Source organism: Fragaria vesca, linkage group LG2 (genome assembly GCF_000184155.1).
Source record: "Fragaria vesca subsp. vesca linkage group LG2, FraVesHawaii_1.0, whole genome shotgun sequence".
Lineage (NCBI taxonomy): Eukaryota > Viridiplantae > Streptophyta > Magnoliopsida > Rosales > Rosaceae > Fragaria > Fragaria vesca.
The window spans coordinates 19,838,372-19,859,349 of NC_020492.1; the positions used below are offsets into that span (position 1 = coordinate 19,838,372).

Below are 20,978 nucleotides of genomic sequence, written 5' to 3' on the forward strand. Positions count from 1 at the left end.
TGATTAACACGAAAATGAAATCAGAGAGTAATGATTGATGAAATGCCTTAAAGAAACTGAGAAATGAAGAAGACTAGTGCGTTGAAGGCGTGTACGTAGATAAGTATTGCCTTCACCAATTGCAAGTAGAGAAATGATTCCTTATAACTGTACTGCCTCGGGGAAAGAAAATTATCATTGTATTTGGAGCTGACTTTTGAAGTACACAGGATATGGTACTACAGATCGATGAGTTGTAAACAGTACACTAGCTCGCAGAGATATTTAACCTCCTGTATAATCGTCAATGGTAGATACTCTTTGAGTTGCAGAGCTCGGATCCGAAACACTGGTTAGGTTAAGGTCTTTGAGGAACAAGACCAAGAACGAGTTTTGCGGTTACCTTGTCGGAAGCTTAAACAAATGTCAGACTCAGCACCACGATGTGGCCGACCTCCTCTCCCATCATTTTCTTTATCCGGCCGACTCTTATTTTATTCAATATTAGACTACCATCCACGTTCTCACAGTTTCACAACAATGCCAGTTTTAATCTTCATCTCTCTGCGCATGCTGTCTTCTCTAATTCCGTCCATCTTCATCCGCTAACCTTCGCTAAATTAACAACATTATCACAATTTCGATACTAACTAATCACTCTTAGCTGATCCTTCAATCATTTGGTCCGGACCCTGTACCAGTTTTCCCTCATATTATGGGAGCTAGCTTATTAGGGTTCTTAGGTGTTATAATCTAATTGCAGGTTTCTGCTTATTTTAATCCTATAATTGCATGAGCTGGGCCAAATCGGACCCATCTCTGAGTTGGAATTTGCGGGCTGAGGGCCCACAGTGGACTCCTGATATCAGTTGCAGAGAATGAGGCATCAATGATTAGGGTTTCAAGGAATTAAGAAATGAAGTCAGTCAGTTGTGCTAACATTCCTGTGTAGGGCTTCTGGGGTATAAATATGTTTCCAGTCCTTTGCTTTGTCCTCAGTGCAATTGAGCTTCTCACACCCTTATAGCACTATACACAAATACACACTCAAACATACTAAATGGAGTCTCTTGGTGTTTTTGCTGAGGGGGATCAATGGGAGTGTTTCAGCAGATTGTTCTCTAACGAAGATCAAGAGCTCGATTTCACTCCACATTTTCTTGGTCATGAAGGTTCATCATTTCCTTTCCAGCACAATGAGGGATTCAATTTTGAAACCCAAACCATTCTTTGCCCTGATCCTGAAGCTGGTGATGAAATGGGATTGACCAGGTTCAATCACAGCTTCTTTCATTCTTTAGACACTGTCAACTCCAATATGCACTATCTTCCTCAAGAAGATAGTTCCGGTTATACTGCTAGCAGTGGCATTTTTACTGCCAGTCTGAACCCAGAGAATTACTACTTTGGTGGTAACTCTTGTTATACCCCAATGAGTAATGACATGTCTACATCCATTGATGTTTCTATGACTGGGAATGTTGATGGCAATGTTGGGTCATTCATCCCGGCATTTAGTGACACTGGCAATGTCTGTAACACTGGAGATTCCGGCAGTGGTAGAATGGGCATTTCCAATGACAGTCAAGCACCAAAGGAACTGCACCTTAAGAGGATGCATGATGCTGCAGAAGAGAAATCCAACACTGAAAATGCATCTGAGAGTAACCCGAAAAAGAGACCCCGTTTGTCGAAAGAGGTAAGCATTGATCATTCCAAGTTTTTATAATTAATGGCTTACATTGGTATTATTATAGAGCATTGATCCTAATTGTCAACTTTCTTAATCATTGGAACAGAAAACTAAGAAGAACAATGTGAGGCCAAAGAAGAGCCAAAAGGCCAGCTCTGATGCGAAGGTGATGAAAGATGAAAACGAGAGTAACGCAGCAGTGGATCGACAGAGCTCTAGCTCTTATAACAGCTCTGAGGATGACAATGCTTCTCAGGAGACAAATGGAGCAGGAGAAGTTTCAGACCCCAAATCATCATCAGCCCTTAACTTGAATGGCAAGACAAGAGCCAATAGAGGATCTGCAACTGATCCCCAGAGCCTCTATGCTAGGGTACGTTATTACATTTCATCTCAAATCCTGCAAAAACAAACACTCATATATGTGTATAAGGTTTCTCATAATTTTTGTTTCATTTTGAACATTGCAGAAACGCAGGGAGAGAATCAACGAGCGATTGAGAGTCTTGCAGAATCTTGTCCCTAATGGAACAAAGGTTGACATCAGCACAATGCTGGAAGAGGCAGTCCATTATGTCAAGTTTTTACAGCTCCAGATCAAGGTGAGACTTATAGTACAATAATTTCCTTTTAAAAAATTAAAATTGATATCTTGCTCCATTATAGTTACTGATTTCGATTTCGTATACGCAGCTTCTGAGCTCCGATGATATGTGGATGTATGCTCCTATTGCTTATAACGGAATGGATATCGGTCTCGATCTGCACAAGATGTCTCCACTTCTATGACACAGCAACAAGATGCTGTATAGTAGTTTTTCCCAACCCCTTTCTAATTGATAATTATCAATATAGCAGAGAAGAACAAAAAGAGAATTGAATATATATTAATTTAAATTCCTAACTTGTAATGTTGAGTTAATAAGCTCCAGTTTCTGTCACGAGGAGAATCCTCAGTTTTTTAATATATGAACACGTCTGGTCTCTGATTCTAAATTCACAGATGTGTATGAACTTTACTCTTAAGAGAAGACCCCCCTTAATTGGGAACCAAATACAAATTAATCTATAATTATATGGTCAATTACATCTATATTTCTTATACTTGAGAGCATCTAATACAGGGTATGATAATCTTTTGATCTAATAAAGATCTAAATCATATGTTTATTGGATGTCATCAGCTGCTAGGCTTTCCAGCTATTTCCCTCTAATATTGTTTATTAAAACGCGGCTCTGAAAGAAAAAATATGTGCAAACATGCATCTTCGACTTTACAATGGTTGGTCAAATCAAGCAAGAGCAAGAACTAATAATAGGTAGCTAGCTAGGTATCTTTGTTTATCGCATAACACAATAGCACAACGAAAGTATGACAAAAATTTAATAATTATTTGAACCAGCTTTTTTGTTAGGAAATGATTTGCTGCAGTTAAGTTCAATGCTTGATTAGTCTAGTTAGTCACCAGAAGATGTAAGAGTTTGTGTCAAAGTGGATGCAATTGCAAAGATTCATCATTTTCTTCAGATGCAAGTGTATATTGTGCTTTAGAATTTGAAGCAGTTCTTCTTACTAGTGAGATACTTTTATCTTCCATTTTTAGTAGACCAAATATGTTAGCTAGTGAAAATGTTTTCTATAATTAAGCACGATATCTTTAGATTGTCTTACCGTGGCGTGATTGTAGAACTATTCCTCACGCAAGAGAGTAAATTGCTTGTCCTATAAGTTGATATCTTGATAGATATATGGAGCAGATATACCACTGTCAAGGGTTCATTATATATATATATTTTTTTTGGGGTTTATTATTGTGCCTGATATTCAAAACTAAAGATCATATGATCTAGTTAAGTTTGAAATCTTTGATTGCGGTTACTTTGTAGAAATCAGAGCTGCTCAATGTAATGTCTTATAGCTTAATACAAGCTATAACGGTGTTTTTTTTATCTCTACACTTGCACGTAATTGGGGAAATAAAAAGATATTGTTAGTAAGAAAAAATTAACAAAAGCTTGCTAACCAAAACTAGACGTCCGTTTAGTACTATTTGGTCTAGTGATATAGTGTCTTATTTAGTAAGTGAGAGGTTTTGAATTCAACTTACGCAGTTGTAATTTACCCGATAAAAAAAAAAACTTGGCGTTCAACTTTAAAATTTTAAAAACAGATCATTTCCCTCCGTTTAACCAATTTTCTTCCCTGTAAAAATAAAAAATAAAAAAAAATTTCCCCAACGTTTAGCCAGAATTTTCACTATTTACAAATTCATAAAACTTTTAAAGCCACGTAGGACAGTCCTTGCCAACGGAGGTTACTCGCAAGTCGCAATTAGGTAGAGGAACCGCAGGTCCGAACCCGCCAACCTCAGTCGTCGATATTGCTAATTTCCGAGGACGACGTCGTTTCTCTCCCTCCCATGGCTTCCGTAGAGAATCCCCAAAAGAAGCGAAGGCTGCACGACTCCGAAGCAGAGCCACCATCTTCACCGCCGCCGTTATCTCCGCCGCCTCCACCTCCTCCGCCACAAACCCTAACCCAACCGCAGAGCTCGGCAGCTCCAGAATCTCTCTCACAGGATGAAATCCTCAGGAAACGAAGACACCGAGACGAGATTCGAGGGGTTTACGACTGCTATAAACGCATCAAGTTCTGCCTATCCAAGAAGGACTCGGCTCTCACCGCCGATATCGAGCAAGCCTACCTCTCGCTCATCACCGCCTCCAGAGGTCAGTGTCGGTTTTACTCTTTTGCCCCTGGTTGTTTCGATTCATAGAGAGCTTGGTTTCGTTGTGAGTGATAAACTGATAATGCTCAGCTAAGTATGTAAGTGTTTTCATGATTTAGGTTTTTACTGAAAGAAATTGGGAATGAATTGCATTGATAGTGTAGATTGTAAATTTTTCGTGTTCGATGTGTTAATCATCAGGCTAAAATTCACAGGTTGTACGAGTGTACAACGCATTGTGGCTGATCTGATTCCTAAATATGCTTCGAAATGTCCCACTGCTCTTGAAGCCGCGGCGAGAGTTGTTGTCAATATGCATAACTGGAGTGTGGGGCTGATAAATAGAGGAGAGGATACTAATGGCTTTGCATTTCAGACTGCGAAATCGTGTATTATTGGTCTATCGGATATTTGCTGCACTGCTTCCTTGGTTGCGTCAACATCATCTGTCATTCGTGGAATTTGCTCTGGTGTTTTCCAGAATGTGCTTACTTTCTTTATAAAGTCGTTTGAGGGAAAGGATGTTTTTCGGAGTGTTTGTAAAGAAACTGTGAGAATGCAAGATTCCGTTGATATGTTTATTGAGCTGAAGGAGAAGTTTTCTGACGGAAATGAACCTCCTGTGACTAAGTTATCCCGGTTACGTGCTCTTTGTTTGCTGTGGATTTTCTTTTGTTGTCCTAGAGATTCACTTGCAGCCTGCTTTGAGCTCTTGAAATCTACCTCATCGGAGGGAGTTCTTAAAGGGCAGTATTTTCTAAGTCAGATAACAAGCAAACTTGATAAGGATGGGGGGCATCATTTGGGCAAAATTAGTGATGAACCTAAAACAAGTACATCTTCTGTTGAAACAAGCAACGGAAGCAACAATGTTAGCTCTGAGCAGCTAGCATCAGATGGCAACAATGTCTTTGGAGATGCAATTTCAGTTTCAAGGAGCTGCTTGTTAGAGCTGGTAATTCCTTGTTTCCCTTCAGTTGAATGGATATCTACTATATATTGTGGTGCATCAGATTCTGAAATGTGGTACCTTTATTGTGATAATGTGCGTGTTACTCATGACATATGCTAGTGATTGAAGAAAAAATTAGTCACATACTCTTGTTATGCATAGATCTGTTTTTGTGATTGATAGTAGCACTACATAATAAATTAATAATGAATTCACATGTTTTCTTGTTTCCAGTTACCACTTGTCTTTCTAGAATTTAAATGGAGTGAAGTTCCGTACAATGGTGTTAGAGGCCTTGTTGAGTTCAATGAATTAGTTGATGTATTGCTAGGAAATTTTAAACCAAGGAACGCGTAGGGGGTTTTGTATTAGGAGTAGACACCTGTTAATAGGGGGTTTTTGAACATTTGTATACAGTTTATCCCCTACACTTATTGCTGATCATTGAATGATGAAAAAAATCTCGAGTATTTGCTTGAAGACGAGGCATTAGACTCTTTTTTGTTTTCTGGTTGACAACTAGTTTGAGCTTGTGCTTTTTTCTAAACATGCAGGTTCTTAGTAAAGATCCATTATTGCAATCTTGGATGCTCTTTAAATATAAGAAGTTACGTAGATTGCGATCTATTTCAGATTTCAAATCTGCTTTGGAGGATATCTTTAAATCTTGTATACATGTGATGGACGTAGAAGGTAATCAAGTAGACAGTGATGAGGATGATTCTGATCCGTCGAGATTTATCAATCGACCATATCTGGCGCCTAGATTCTCTAACCCACATGAAACAAGCAGTAATGTTTATTCTGATAGAGTGTCAGGTCAACATATGAAAGCTCGCAGCTCTGTAATGCCTCTTGAAGCTAATAGTCACCCAATGGGGTCCCATCAGGATAGTGGTGTTGCAAGGCCCATGGACTTTGAGATTAGGGAGCATGGAGATATGTCACATGGCAGGTCTTCTATGCCCAGGGACGTAGTGAACAACCAGATGCCTTCACCTGTCGCAAGGTCTCCATTAAACTTCAGGAGCAATTCGTTTGATGGGAGAAACCATGTTCATTTTGAGAAGAACAAAGATACAAATTTGGATTTTGGTTCACCTTCCATGAGATCTTCAAGTGGAGGTGTTAACAGTTCTTTTGAATCTCCCAAATGTCATTCTGTGTCGTCATATGCTTCCCCCAAAACTCAAGTCATTTGGTATTCTGATGGGGATATTGCAGCCATGGACATTTTCTCTGCTTCTAAACAGCTCTGGCTGGGCTTGGGTTCTGATGTAACAGAAGCCCATGTAAGGTTTCAGTTAGAAAGGTTTGGTGCCATGGAACAATTTTTTTTCTTTCCTCACAAAGGATTTGCCTTAGTTGAATATAGAAACATTCTTGATGCCATTAAGGCTCGTGAATATACACGGAGGCAATTTCCTTGGTGCATAAAGTTTATGGATACAGGACTGGGAACTAGAGGTGCTATGAATGGTGTTGCAGTTGGTTCTAGTAGTCATGTTTATGTCGGAAATGTTTTAAGTCAATGGGCCAGGGATGAGATTCTTCATGAATCAAGGAAGGTGCTTCGCAAGAGTCCTTACTCAGTCACTGATTTTAGCAATGAAGGTGCATTACTGATGGAATTTGATACTCCTGAAGAAGCTGCTGCTGTGTTGGCACATCTCAGACTACATCGTAAGGAAAGGAGCAACCACAGGGCACCATATGGTGCCGGACCAACTAATGTCGTAGTATCTCACATTGATGGTGCCAGATCTGCGCCTACCCCAACCCATGTTGACATCAGAAGCAACCTTGGAAACATGTCAAATACTGCTGCTACACCATTCACTGCAAAACATGAAAGCCACCCAATGGAGCTTGTATCTCCTAGAGTAAACTCTGAGAATCAGGGGAATTCGGTACAAAGTGGTTATATGTTTCAGTCAAACAGAGCTGTTACTGGCTCTACAGAGATGCTTGAAGCTGGCACTAGGAGAGTTGATGGTTATGACAGTAACATAGCTGTGAATCCTACACAAGGAGGTGATCACCTTTTCATATTGATTTCTGTGAAACTAATGTTCTCTATTTCCTTTGATAATAATGGAACTTATATTCAATGATTTTACTCTAGGTGGTCATGTTGCTTCTCATGCCAGTGAACCTAGGTGGTTGTATTCAAAACCTGGAATGGAGCTGCACTCTGCACCAGGAAGCATTCCATGCATTCCTGTACCAACACAGGGACCTCCTGCTCCACCACCTCCACAAATTTCCTCATCTCCATTTATGCGACCTGTTTACCCTCCTCCAAATAGTTCTTGGGATCCACGGGGTTCAAGTCATAATCATCCTATGAACCCAATATCACCTGGTGTAGTCCCCAACAATTTTCATGGTAATGCTATTGTACCTCCCTTCATTCCTGCTTCTGTGACTCCTCTTGCACAAATACAGGGAGCTCCAGGGCAGCAATATGATCGTATGTTTTCAGTGCCGACAGCACCACCACTATTATCATCTCAAATGCCACCTCCTCTACCTGAAATGCCACCTCCATTGTCCCCACCTCCACCGCCTTTGCCTCAATCACAGCCACCTTTTGTTCCCCCTCCACCCTGTTCGCCCTCTCCTCCTGTTCCTGTTTCAGAACCATCTGTTTTGGAAACTGCCGGACAACCCTCACAATATCAGTGGCAGGGAACATTGTGTAAGAGTGGTGTCCATTACAGTACAGTCAATGCATATAGAGTGGATTCTGATATTTGTAAATATTCCAATGCCACTTCTGAACCTATAGAGTAAGAATCACCTCTTTTATTTTACCTAGGTTGCTTTCTGGATTTCATTAACTATTGCAAATATAGACGGGGATCTATTAATAATTTCATGGCTAATTGTTGCAGATGGCCTCTTAAATTAGACATGACCAAGCGTACAGATTTTCGGCATGTGAAGTCGACATTTACTAGCACCCCATCACATAAGGTAAGTTCTTGAATATTTTTATGCTGCTCTCACGCACTCGTATACAATTGTATCCGGTCTCCATCTCTTTTACTACTTCGATACACACTTCAATACTGTTGGCCTACACAATAGATAATTTATGGTAACACAATGCGCGAAATCCATGTTAACCAGATAATATACCTTAAACTTGTACGGAGAAAAATTGATCCCAGTTCTATACTAACTGACTTGATTGATGGTACACCAAGTTTCTTCTTATTAAGATTTAATTATTGTTTCTTCTGATTTCTGAATTTAATTATCTGCTGTCTGTTCTTTAATATTTGTTGCAGAGGGAAGTGTGTCGGTTGATCCCATCTTCTGCAGCAGATCAGAAAGGCGTAAGTTCTCTCTTTTCATTTTTGGTCTTGTATCTCTAGCATTTGCCTACTTGACGGCAACTGATTCTTTTTCTCTTGGAGACTCATCTAGCTATTCCCTTGATAAAGTGATTGTACTATTTAACTGTTTTACAAAACTGTTGAACTGTAGTTCGGACATGTTAAACTGTTGAAACTGAAGCGTTAAAACTTTGAAAACATCTTAAGTCTTACAATACTGCTCTTCAGTTTCAGGATTTCTTGTCATACTTGAAGCAGAGGGACTGCTCTGGAGTGATTAAGATCCCAGCTATGAATTCCATGTGGGCCAGGCTTCTCTTCATACTTCCATACTCGGAGGAGACTTGCTCTATGCTCTCTATTGCACCGTGTCAACCTGATTGCCTCATTGCTTTAATATTACCTAAAGAAACAAATTTTGAGTGGGTATAATCTGAGTTTAGGATATGGGTGGGCATTTTGTGTTCATAATGGTAGTCTGTAGACACAGTACATAAACTAATTGTGATGCTTTTTATTGTAGTTGAGTTTCAGCTTTCCTACAACTCTGGTTCGAGGTAAATGCATGCATTGTTTTAATTCTCTATCATATACTGTCAGAAACCAGCATATTCCCGTAGGGATTTATTATGTGGTGCTATTGCGGTGCATACACAAAGTGGTTTGTTGATTGTTCACTTCCTCTTTTTTTTTTCTTTTTTCTTTAATGGTTGTAAGAGTGACAAAGTTTGGGGGTGATATTTATGAGTTTCGTTAGGTCAAGAATTGCTTAATAGTTATGATTTGAGAGTGATAAAATTTTGACGAGAAAATAAGAACATGCAATTTGACCGAAAAACGTGTGTTATAGTCTCTACAGATTTTAACAGGAATCGTAGAACAATCATCGCTTGCATTGGTATGAGCAATGGGCACAATGGTTTTGGGCAAGAGCATCCTAATTGTTGAATCACTTAAATGGTTCTTATCGAAAAAAAGAAAAAAAAAAGAGTAGGAGGATGCTGAACGGGCCCAAATGAATATGGATAAAGGCTTAAGGCCCGACAACACTGTGGCCCAAAAGAAGTAGGAAAGTCAGTGTAGGAGTACTGAGTGTTCCCCAAGGAAAGCAACACATAAAAATCTCACTCCGCCTCTCCAGTCTCCTCTGAGCTCTTCAAATCCGATCGGACTCTTCCTGACCATGTCGAGCCACCGGAACCTTCAGGGAAACAGCTCCAATAGGCAAGCCGGAGGAAGCAAGGGGTTCGCCAAATCCCAAAAGGTCTTCGTCCCCAAAATCCAAGACCAGAATCGTCCGAGAAGCCCTAAATCCCCGAACCCCACGCTCTCCTCCTCCCTCCGGCAATCGCTATCTCAGCCGTCCAATGCCGCTGCTGCTCCCGCGCCGTCGGCGACGAGTAGTAGCAGTAGTAGAGTTCGGATGGGAGAGAAAGGCGAGTGGGTGTCGACCAAGGGCAATTTCGTCAATTACTTGCCCCAGGATGAGGCTGTCGCCGCTGGCCTCGGCGCCGACGAAGGCGGATTGGACGCCTTGGAGTCTCAGAGAGTCGTCGATCTTCTCAATAGAGAGCTTTCTCGATTGCTCAAGCTAAACCCTAAGGAGTTTTGGCGGCAAGGTATGCTGGATTTGTCTTAGAATTGCTAGCATTTCTGTTTTCGAAGCTTCCGATTATGTGTTATTGATCTCTGACTGCTGTTATTCTGGGTTCACATTACTGTTAGTGGCTAGTGATACTTCCCTGCATGAGTTTTTGGAGAGCTTCCTGCAGTTTCGTAGCAGGTGGTATGATTTCCCTCATCGCGGAGCCAAGGACACGGTGGCAGGGGTCATTGTAGGGGAGTTAGAACTGAGCCGCCGTGTTTTTATGGTATTGTATCGAATGTAAGTTTAGTTTCAGCTTTGTAATCTATTTCTGGATTATTGATATCACTAGTACATTGTTTTTCATATGGAGTATCTTTTTCTTCCTGTTGCAGATCTTCTAACAGGGATCCCGGTGCTCGGGCTGCTGATAGTCTCAGTACGAAAGACCATGCAGGTGTGTCTCTCGTGTCTGTACAACTTGAAATGATGTCATGGTATTACGTACTACTCTATTGTCTATCGATTTCGTGCTTTAAGGAGATATGGTCTAATAGAAATAGCACACTAGATAAGTTGTCATGGAGATGGTACAGTTTGTGAGTGTACTTGTCCCATACTGGCATTCAATGTGAACACCTGTTCAATGAGTGAGGGGTTTTTTTTATTGTCAGTTTCATTGTCACGTGTATTGTGTCCTGAATATACATATTCACTAATTCCATATGTAGCTCTTTTGCAGGATAAGAAGCTGCTTGACTTGCCTAAGTTGCTAGACATATGTGCTATATATAGTCATGAGAATGAAGATTTGACGGGAGTGTTGGTAAGCATGTTTTTTATGCGCTGCCTCTTTGTTACACACTCTCTTCCCCTTTCTCATTCTATCACGTCTTTCAGGTTGGAAATGCAGTGAAAGCCCATCCTACGATATTTGACAATTTGACTGCCTTGGCATCACATTTCCTAAGCATTGTACAAACAATGTATCAACGCAGCAGCACGGCATTAGAGGTAGTCTTCCAAAATCTGATTATACCACAAGTCAAGTTTTTGTAATTACGTTCCATGCAATTGCTAAATCTAATTGCAGCCTAAATGTTATTATCACTCTACTTAAAGGAGTCAGGACACTTTGATCTAAGTTATATGTCTATCAAATAACGGTTCTATTCTTTTATTTATTTGATAGTTTTTCGTTATCGTATGTTTCTTTTTTATGTTTATTTTTGTAGTTGAATTTTGTAAGTACATTTTTCAATAAAGAGCTCTGCTTGCAATCTGGGTACATGACAGAAAGGTTTTTCCTGATATCATGCGTAGGCCCTTTTTCTCTCTGGAAATCCTGAAGAACACGGATCTAGCCGTCTGCTTGCTGATTTACTGGAGGTAAGTTGCTTCGTCTTGTTTTATTGACCAACTAACTCCTTCAGCCCTGTCCGTTCAAATTCTTTATTCTCTTCTTCAACCTCTTCAAGCGATATTCAGTAGAGTTGTACTTACCGGATTTGTCATGCTTCATACTGTATAAAAGTTTTCTTTGCCAGAGTTTCAATTGAATATTAACAGTAAGAAACATGCAATGTGATATATGGAAGTTCTATTAAACAAGTTTATAGCTACATTATGGTTGGATGATACGCATTAAAAGGATTGTTTTATGAATATTTTAGTGTTTATGTGGATGTGGGATCTCATCTATTTCTAGTAGATCCTTGCTATATGTGTTTCCAACTTTTGGACATGTGATGGTTGGTTGCTTTGGTACTTGATTGAGATATTGGTTCTTTATTTTCTTTTTTGTAGGTTATGGACTTCATTAACGATGCAATTGTATCCATGGATGCTTTCTTAACTGCATACAAACCATCCGCAATATTCTTCTTGTGCCCTGTTGAAAAAAGGTACCTTTTCTAGTATTGGATTTTTGAAGTTTGTGGTCTGAGCAAGAATAGTAGTAGGTGTAGTCTGCAGCAAGTTCCTGTGGCTACATAAGGGATTTGATTTTTCCCATGAAATTGTCTTGTTGGGTCCACAATCAGGTGTCTTAAACTAGTTTGGCTATTCACATTCAACTGATTCAAGTATCTGCTAGGGATTTCATCAATTTTTTTTTTTGTCTAGGAGTTAATTCATGTATTTTCTGTAAGAAATTAATAATAATGTAGTAGTGTAATTTGTTTTATGTGTATGCAGTTATGGGAGCGAGGAATTACTGAGCACTCTAACAAGGTTGCATGATTCATTACTTCCATCTTTGCAGCGTGGGTTTCAAATAATTTTAGCAGCTGGAGAAGATAAAATGGTGTCAAATGTTGCCATTAGTTTGAAGATGCTATCTTTTAGAATTGTCAAGTTTGGATGGAAACTATTGGACTCATGCTATCTAAGTGATGAGGTCTTCAAAGAAAATATCCCCATTCCTGCTGCCGCAGAGATGTTCCCAGCTAAACTAGAGGATCCTGTTATTAGAGCAGACATTTTGGTTCAAATGTTGAGAGAGATTAATGGAATTTCAGTAGGCGCTAGAGAAAACCAGACTAGGGAAACATTTCTTCAAAATGTCGAGAAGAACTTCAATATGATTGGCAGAGTGGAGAATTTACAAAATCATGGTAAGCCAAGTATACGCTTTTACCGCTTTATTTACATGCAAGTACTAAGCTGAAATTTTCACTAGGTTATAGTCTTATAGATGTATAAATATAGACATTGGCTACAGATCATGAGGGTACATTGGTTTTAATTTTGATAAAATAGTTGATAATTGCTTAAAAGGATGAAAAAAAAGAAGAAGAAAAAAAAGGTGATTGAGGTCAGTAATAACAATAGTTCTTGGGAAATGTACAAAGAGTATATGATAGTTTGAAATTTATACATGGTATTTGTTGTCCCTCCTTTTTATATCTGGGAGTCGGTCCTCCTTTCTCTTGTTGTCCATTTCTAGATATTGAGAACATCTGGGAATAAAGAAGTGAATTTGAAGTTTCATAGGAATGTTTTGAGTGGAATGGATACTCAAATCTTGTTAGATAGAACTTACCTACCAGGCTGCCATACTAGATCTACATATAAAACAAGCTTAAAGTATACTTGTGCTAGTAGAAGGGAATTTATATATTGTCAGCTTTGTTAATGCAGGATGGCTAATCATGGATGATGAGCAGTTGGGGTATCTATCAGGAATACTGATGTGTTCTCAGAAGGTCATTGGTAAGCCGCACACCAATGCGACGAGCACTTTAACAAACAACAAGGTAGCCGTGGATGAAGATTTTGCAATTAAGGAGTCGAAGATTAGTCAAGTGAAGGACCTCTTCCCTGAATATGGAAAAGGGTTCTTAGCTGCTTGTCTTGAAGCGTACAACCAGAATCCTGAGGAGGTGATTCAAAGGATTCTTGAAGGAACTCTTCATGAAGACCTGAGGTCCTTGGATACTAAATTAGAGACGATGCCAAAACCCAGGAGTGCTACTGTTTGTAGGAATGATAAAGGAAAAGGAATACTAGTTGAACCTACAGCATCCACCAATACTAATACGGTGGTTGCCAGTAGGGTTCAACAAAATGGAGTTCCTTCAGTTTCATCTTCATCTTCACAGGGAAGATTTGTTAGGAAATCTAAAGCTGACTTGCCTGTTTCTGACACACTTGATGACAAAAACGAAAAGTATTCAGCCAAGACTGCTGCTCTTATTTCACAATTCGAGTATGAGGATGAGTATGATGACTCTTTTGATGATCTAGGACTGAGTGTTGGAGATTCAGGAGTAGGGGAAACCGAGTCATATGGTGAAAAAAGCAGTTCAAACATGGGGAAACCTTGGGAGACACGAACTGAAGGTTCATCTCAGAATACTAGTTCAAAATGGGGTTCCAGACAGAATCCCCAATATTATGTCAAAGATGGCAAGAATTATAGTTACAAAGTAGCAGGTTCAGTTGCAGTTGCAAATATGGGTGAGGCATCGTTAATTACACAAGCACAACAAGAATTGATTCATGGTCTTGGTCGTGGTGGCAATCTTCCTCTTGGTGCAGTTAAAAAGCTGACGGAGTACTCTGAGCAGCAAGGTAGTCACTTGGATACATCTCAATCTGAAGGGAGAGGGAAATCCAGGAGCTGGGGAAGAGGAGGAGGAGGAGGAGAAAGAAGAAGTGAGGAGCAAGATAAGCACTCTGATAATTCTCAGAGAGAAGGGAGAGGGAGAGGGTACGTTGGGAATTCCAGGGGACAGGGAAGAGGAAGAGGGGGAAGAAGTCGAGGGCACTCAGGTGAAGAGCAAGATAATAAACAAACTAGTGTTTCTGAAGTAGAAGGAACTGAAAATGCAGTGAATCAAAGGGGAAGAGGGAGGAGAGGTGGGGGAGGAGGAAGGAGTAATCATTACAGGAAGGACCAGGCCATGAAAAAACACTTTTCTGGGTTGGGCGGTCTTTAGATATGTAGAGCAACTCCAGTAATAGCACGAAACCTTCATGGCGGCGCATCTAGGTTGGTGTTTCTCGACCTTTATACTGAGATTATACGTCTTGCAAGGTAATACAGCCAAAATTGCGAAACCCACGACTAGATAATACACGAAGGATATTATGATATCAATGTTTCCAAAGTTGCACAAAAAAAGCTGCTGCATCAATAGGTTTTGCTTTCATTTGGTCAGTTTGAAGTAGTTTAAGTTTGTACCGCTAGAGCTTGAAACAGTTTCACATTTTATTTCTTTTTGAAAGAGTTGCTTTCAGCTAGGTTTCGTGTCTTTGCTGTTCATTTGGGCTTCTTCGGCTTTGATCCCTGCTGTTTTTTCGTTCTCAAGCAGCTCTAAACATGTGCTTTAAAGCAGAAGATTTTGAAAAAGATGAGCAGAACTTCAAGAAGAATCAGAATGGTACTTTATGCAAAGTTGGTATCCAAATTGCGATTCGACTCTTGCAGCTCAAGTCTACACAGAAACAGTTCGCAGGGTATATTTCGCATTGTGAAAATTGCTGGTGTTTGTATTCCTACTTGGTGCTTGGGGCTCTGATTCTTTTGATCCAGTGGTGTTTGCTATGGTTATGTTCCTCTCCTTTGTAAACCAGAAATGAAAAAATATAACCAAATTTAAATTGTTTCGATACTTGCTCCAGCGATCAATTGGGCATGTTCGGCCAAACTTCCCCTCTAACTTTTCGACCAAAAAACAACTGGTGGCCGGCCTAAACGGCTTTTGAATATGAGCAAATATTGCACTTCCAAATAGACCTGGGCCTAAACCCGGCCCACCCAGTCGGCCCACACACGCCATAACGAGGTAAACTACGCCCGCTTGCCTATCTCAAAAACTGTACTCGACCGTTAGCTCTTATACGCAGCCTACCTGACCCAGCCTAGCCTTCGCTATTAGACTCGGACTGGGCCTGAACCCGGACTGCCCAAACCTTTACTAAAACGTTTTCTTCGTCAGCCGTTCTCCTCAGCATCACAACTAAGATTAAACAAAACATGTGCACTTAACAATTCAATCAAATTTTGGAGTCAATACAAGTTATAATGTTACAAATTGTGGTGTGGACATAACCCACCAACGGACTAATTATTATCTGTTGCCATCAAAAATATTTTACCCATAATAATTCCAGGATTCCAACATAAATTCCTCAAAACGAATCCATCAAAAAGCTACGCATCATCCCCCACGTTGGCTGCAAACTGGCCAATATTTTTACCCTGAGAAAACAGTGAAAAAAACAGAGAAATCAATTACAAGTTACCCAATGCTGCATACCCTAAAACTGCATGTTGTATTTAGATCAGCCAAGGAACAACATGAATGCTGGTGTTCAAGCAAATATTCTAACAGTGTAATGAAGTTATACCGCTGATAGCATCCTCTGCTTATTAAGTTGCTGGGTCCTTGCTTTGTTGAGAGCTGAGTTTGGTGACCTGAACATTCTCTGTAAAAAGCAACCACAGATATTATTAAGAGGAAGAACACCGACCAAAAGCCTAAAAAATATGAAATTATTAGCAGACGGCAACATGTCCATCAAGCCAATAATCAGCCGATACAACAATGATTATTACTAGATCATAACAAACCTTTTCACCACCAGATAGACGACTTTCGGAATCCAGATTCTTTTTCTTTGGAGTGAACCCTAAGACATCCTGAAGGAGTTCATTTTCCTGTCTCAGAAAATTTGATTTATTTTATTAGCATTTGCTTAGCTAACAGGAACACTCAACAACAGATATGAATGGATGTAATGAACAGGAAGCGGTATCAAGGGGCAACAAAACCAACCTGCATGTGCTTTATAAACCCTCCTCCAAGGAAGTGCTTCAAAAAGTTCAACTGTTTAAAAATTGGAAAAGCATCAATGATTTGAAACTACCAAGCAAACAGAAGTTTGGAGAAAACAGAACTGATGTAAAAATGTTGGATGTAAAAGAAAAGACCTGTATGAGCTGCGACCATGTTGATGTCTGTAGTGAATCACCACCAATCTTTATTGAAATTTCAGGGGAATAACCATCCTGCAATCGAACAATATGATCAATATACAGGAATCAGCATACCACACATCTATAGTAAGTGAAGACAAAAATGAAAAAGCACCTCAAAATACTCCAAGATATCTCGAAACATATTCCTCTGGTTGGTAAGATCTTTCTTAGCCGAACTTCTGCCACCAGCCTCAGCTGCAAGGTCTCTGGCTTGATTAATAATTTTTGCTTTCAGTCCTTGTATATGTACATAATCTCGAGGCTTATTTCCATCCTCAGTTGAGCCATCATCTGAACTTTTTGTGCTACTGGAGAACTTCTCTAAGCTTCCTAATTCAAATATTAACGCCAGAGCTTCGCCAGCGGCTATCCGCACAGAGCGATCATCCTTGTCCAGAAGACCAGACAAGTATGATATGGACCTGCCGCATTTTTTCCACAAACGGGTAATGTCAGTTTAGACACAAACCACTTATAATATCTATTCTATAATACTGTCCACACTATGCAGACCTTACAATGTTGTTGCAGGGTGTAAATAATGATCACAATCTATATCATAAACTGGGATAAGAATTCGTTGTCTAAGAATCCTTAAATGTAGACCTCAAACATTAAGACTAAGATTATACTCACTCTTGCCAATCCTTGGGATTAAGTTTCCATCCATCTACAGTTGTAAGAAGAAAAGACCATGCAAACACCATCGTGGTTATTACGGCAGCTGAAGGTTTAACTGCAACTACCTGAAAAGAAAAAGATAAAAGAAGAAACATATCATGAGACTTTATTTATCCAATACATGATATAAAAATAGATTAACAAGCTCCCACTGTGACCTTCTCTCTAAAAAAAATAATTTGAAACACTACAAAACATAAAGGCTCAAACAGCAATAAACTCACATTTGATTTCAGTTTTGGATGAACCACTTGCCACATAACTTGCATTGATTTTTCTGTTTGCTCTGGGTCATTACCGCCAACGAACGTGATAATAGCTAAACACTCCAGCAACTGCAATTATAAACAAAACTCTTACTTCAGTAAAAAGGGATGTTCCACACAATAGAAATTCCTAAAAGAAATCCAAGCCTAAAGAGATCATAGATACCGCTATTGTCTTTGTGGATTCAGATCCAGATTTGAAAGCCTGTGAAATTACAGGTAAGGATTCTTCAAGCATTTCATTAGCATTGTCCCCACATCCAACAGTCAAAGCCAGTAATCCTACAAACAACACCAAAATATTGAAAACTGAACTTGATAATGAGAACATATTTCTACTGAGCACAGAGAACTAGAGACTAACCAATCACATGAGAAGCCAAGCATATCTCTCTGGACGAACCCTTTTTGATGCAATTCAAACACTGATGCAATAAAGTGGCAAATCTGAGGATAAACCAAATAAGTTTATAGGACCTGAAAAATCTTTAACAATCCGAAATATTTGAACATTGTGCCAGCAAACAATCCAATTGAACTACTTACTTCTTTTCCACAAACTCATGCTGCAAGCTGCTATTAAACGCTTCCAGAATTGAAGCCAGAGCTTTTTCCCTAGTGGAACCCCTTCATACACAAAGTAACGTGTATAAGCAAAATCGGTAACAATGTAACGTCATCCTTTTTCTAATTATCACAAGACAGATGTGACATAACACGAACATTGATAATACAAGACATAAATGATAAAATGAGTACCTCTTCTCAAAGAGAGCATCGAGAGCCTGGTCAAGCAAGCTATCCTTTTCGACATGCATTTCATCATTCCCCGGCGCCACCATAAGGTCAGACCGCATAGTCGACGTTGAACTCACGCTACTATTATCGTCATCGCTATCCAACATCATCGCCGCCGCATTCTTACGTTGATTATTACCTGCCAAAATCAAATCAAACTAAACTCAACATCCACAATTCCACAGCAACAAAGCCGAAAATTGAGCTCCGGAAACCAATTGAACCAGCAATAAATCCAAAACTAGTGAAACTGAATCCAAATTTGTCTTCCGAATCACAAATAAACCAAGCAATTAAACAAAAACAATAACAAAATCGGCAGAATCAATCAAAACCCTAACAACGAGCTGAAACAAACAAAGTCCGAAGGGAAGAAGAAAAAAGACTTACGCTTGCCCATCGGGAGCTTCCGTGAGGTCCTCGAAGTTTCTGGAGAAAAATGTAAGAGACTACTAAAATCGGAGGTACGTCAGAAGGAGCTACAAGGCCGACTAAGAATCTGAGAAGGAGAAATTGAGCTTTTCCGAAAACAAGGTATGAGATTAGAGACGGAAGAATCGAATCGATCGGGTATGAGATTGAGCTTTGATGAATCTGAAAATCGCGAGGACAATTTAGCCATTAAAAGATTTGGGTAGAGAATTTTAGGGTAAAAATAGGGCGCCGTGGAGGAGGAGATCGGAGACGAAGGAGAAGAAGGGGGTGGTGTTACGTAATGGTTGAACTAGGGAACCACATGTGAAATCTTCAGTCTTACACGCTCTTTCTTATTTATTCCGTGTTTATTGGGTGGTATGGAATATTCGGATAATATGTGGTATGCTCTACTGTAAGGAATCCTATGGGGTACTACGTGGCGGTTTGTAGACCGTGGATTTGGCGGTATGCGGAGAATGGCGGGCACGCCGCAGTGGCGCCAAATTTTAGGGTGTGGAGGACACGTGGCGGTGGGAGATTGACGCGGTGCGCTTGGCTGTGAGACACTTGGGTTTTGAAGGGGATACGACCGCTACGTGATTGGAGGAACAGAGGCGTGGTTGGATCAAAGTCTTGAAATATTGTCTTCAAGCGGTAGCTTTGCTTGGAGTTGTTACGAAATGCTAGAGGGTTCGTAATACACGTGATTATAAAACGAGCAATGCTAAAACGGCATCTAATCTCGACTCATATAACGTGAAGCCCAAATTTTACTGTCAAAGCTTCATAAAAAAATTGAACTTCTCAATTTATTTTTCATATTGCAAAATATTAAAGAACATGAATATATTAGACATGACTAAAAACGTGATATGATTTATCTATTGTATTTTGTATTTTTGTTTAACTAAATATATATTTACAAAGTTGTCCCACTACATCTCTATTTGATTCTTTAAAAAAAAAAAAAAAAAAACTAGACATTTGAGGCTAATATAACTTGTTAAATGAAGCAAGTTTTTGTTATGTAAGTGTCATATCATGGGTTGATCTGATCGATTTGCCCACCAAAATGTTTATCATTTTAGTCTATTAACACATAACCATTTTATTATCAAAAAAAATAAAGTGTCCAACTTTTTAGTCTATTGACACGTAGTTATTTTATTATAAAAAAAAAGTCAAACCATTTAAAGGTACATGTGTCAATAGATTAAGAAGATAAACACTGTGATGAATAAATAAAGTGTCAAACTTCTTAGTCTATTGACACATAGTTATTTTATTATCAAGAAAAAGTCAAACAATTTAAAAGACATGTGTCAATAAATTAAAAGAATAAACACTCTGATGGATAAATAAACATGATCGGTAAATTTGTATCGGTATAGAAGAAGTGTGGTGATTCAAAGCCCTCCCAAGATGTAATGTTTGAAAAGGTAAAAAAAAACACTCACTTTTTTTTCTCAGCAAAATTTTAAAATATAACAATAATAATTGATGAATGCCCGTCCAATCAGATACAGACTACAGGTTTCAGGTACGGAGCCCACCAGAGACTTTCAGGTTCTGTGAAGCCCATATATCGTGACCTCTTCAACAAAAAGCTGCTTCCTCTTTCCCAGTCGAACTTTTAGCCTTAAGCTTACCACAATGCCAGTTTCCTTGTCAAACCCATAACCGTTAAAACGGTGTCACTTCTCTTGCTAAACTATCTCCCCACTTCTTTCTTTCGTCTCCATCTCCACCTCCACATTTCTCTCTGTTTTTACATATCTATTCGGTTTCTCTCCCTAAATCTCGCATTCATAAGGGTTTATCTGATTCTTCTTCTTCCTTCTAGATTCTTTGTGTGGATGTAAATCTGTAATACCGGACAAACATATGCATCCTTCCATGGATGACGATCATTTCTTAACCACCGAATTTTCTTGCCAAGAAAGTCCTGCATTCTTGGCTAGTAACTCAGAGCTGGTCGATGAAAACACTTCCCGTAATACCATTGACATCTACCATGATCCTGCATTGCAAGAAGAGCATGTCAGAG

General features: G+C 39.4%; 4 protein-coding genes across 4 annotated transcripts; 3 read left to right on the forward strand and 1 right to left on the reverse strand.

The window, feature by feature from the left end:
- The first annotated feature begins 1,039 nt into the window (after window positions 1-1,039).
- Window positions 1,040-2,461, forward strand: LOC101294631. Its single transcript, XM_004292706.1, has 4 exons — window positions 1,040-1,678; window positions 1,779-2,045; window positions 2,143-2,274; window positions 2,366-2,461. Exons 1-4 carry the CDS (start codon window positions 1,040-1,042, stop codon window positions 2,459-2,461), a joined length of 1,134 nt encoding a protein of 377 aa, XP_004292754.1.
- Window positions 2,462-3,994: 1,533 nt separating this feature from the next.
- On the forward strand, window positions 3,995-9,282 carry LOC101294917. Its single transcript, XM_004292707.1, has 8 exons — window positions 3,995-4,402; window positions 4,617-5,356; window positions 5,588-5,674; window positions 5,908-7,387; window positions 7,479-8,145; window positions 8,251-8,332; window positions 8,650-8,697; window positions 8,926-9,282. Exons 1-8 carry the CDS (start codon window positions 4,093-4,095, stop codon window positions 9,127-9,129), a joined length of 3,618 nt encoding a protein of 1,205 aa, XP_004292755.1. The 5' UTR covers window positions 3,995-4,092; the 3' UTR covers window positions 9,130-9,282.
- A 522-nt stretch (window positions 9,283-9,804) lies between these two features.
- LOC101310370 lies at window positions 9,805-15,395 on the forward strand. Its single transcript, XM_004290914.1, has 9 exons — window positions 9,805-10,316; window positions 10,423-10,582; window positions 10,678-10,739; window positions 11,014-11,108; window positions 11,183-11,296; window positions 11,606-11,671; window positions 12,089-12,186; window positions 12,479-12,897; window positions 13,424-15,395. Exons 1-9 carry the CDS (start codon window positions 9,881-9,883, stop codon window positions 14,722-14,724), a joined length of 2,751 nt encoding a protein of 916 aa, XP_004290962.1. The 5' UTR covers window positions 9,805-9,880; the 3' UTR covers window positions 14,725-15,395.
- Window positions 15,396-15,768: 373 nt separating this feature from the next.
- On the reverse strand, window positions 15,769-19,250 carry LOC101310662 (interferon-related developmental regulator 1-like). The gene is made up of 13 exons (XM_004290915.1): window positions 18,905-19,250; window positions 18,476-18,653; window positions 18,263-18,343; window positions 18,081-18,163; window positions 17,883-17,998; window positions 17,675-17,785; window positions 17,406-17,515; window positions 16,882-17,191; window positions 16,722-16,799; window positions 16,567-16,617; window positions 16,362-16,448; window positions 16,139-16,216; window positions 15,769-15,989 (listed from the first exon to the last, which is right to left on the reverse strand). The coding sequence occupies exons 1-13, from the start codon at window positions 18,912-18,914 to the stop codon at window positions 15,942-15,944; spliced, it is 1,341 nt and encodes a 446-aa protein (XP_004290963.1). The 5' UTR covers window positions 18,915-19,250; the 3' UTR covers window positions 15,769-15,941.
- Window positions 19,251-20,978: the final 1,728 nt, after the last annotated feature.

Excerpts from the sequence above, each read along its gene's own strand:
- LOC101310370 (XM_004290914.1), top strand. The coding sequence starts at position 9,881 with ATGTCGAGCCACCGGAACCTTCAGGGAAACAGCTCCAATAGGCAAGCC. Across the intron at positions 11,109-11,182 it reads AAGATTTGACGGGAGTGTTG|GTTGGAAATGCAGTGAAAGC; the intron begins GTAAGCATGTTT and ends CACGTCTTTCAG. Across the intron at positions 11,672-12,088 it reads TGCTTGCTGATTTACTGGAG|GTTATGGACTTCATTAACGA; the intron begins GTAAGTTGCTTC and ends TCTTTTTTGTAG.
- LOC101294917 (XM_004292707.1), top strand. The coding sequence starts at position 4,093 with ATGGCTTCCGTAGAGAATCCCCAAAAGAAGCGAAGGCTGCACGACTCC. Across the intron at positions 5,675-5,907 it reads AGTTCAATGAATTAGTTGAT|GTTCTTAGTAAAGATCCATT; the intron begins GTATTGCTAGGA and ends CTAAACATGCAG. Across the intron at positions 8,333-8,649 it reads CTAGCACCCCATCACATAAG|AGGGAAGTGTGTCGGTTGAT; the intron begins GTAAGTTCTTGA and ends TATTTGTTGCAG.
- LOC101310662 (XM_004290915.1), bottom strand. Across the intron at positions 17,786-17,882 it reads AATCCACAAAGACAATAGCG|TTGCTGGAGTGTTTAGCTAT; the intron begins GTATCTATGATC and ends TTATAATTGCAG. Across the intron at positions 17,192-17,405 it reads AATCCCAAGGATTGGCAAGA|GTCCATATCATACTTGTCTG; the intron begins GTGAGTATAATC and ends AAAATGCGGCAG.
- LOC101294631 (XM_004292706.1), top strand. The coding sequence starts at position 1,040 with ATGGAGTCTCTTGGTGTTTTTGCTGAGGGGGATCAATGGGAGTGTTTC. Across the intron at positions 1,679-1,778 it reads GACCCCGTTTGTCGAAAGAG|AAAACTAAGAAGAACAATGT; the intron begins GTAAGCATTGAT and ends TCATTGGAACAG. Across the intron at positions 2,046-2,142 it reads CCCAGAGCCTCTATGCTAGG|AAACGCAGGGAGAGAATCAA; the intron begins GTACGTTATTAC and ends TGAACATTGCAG.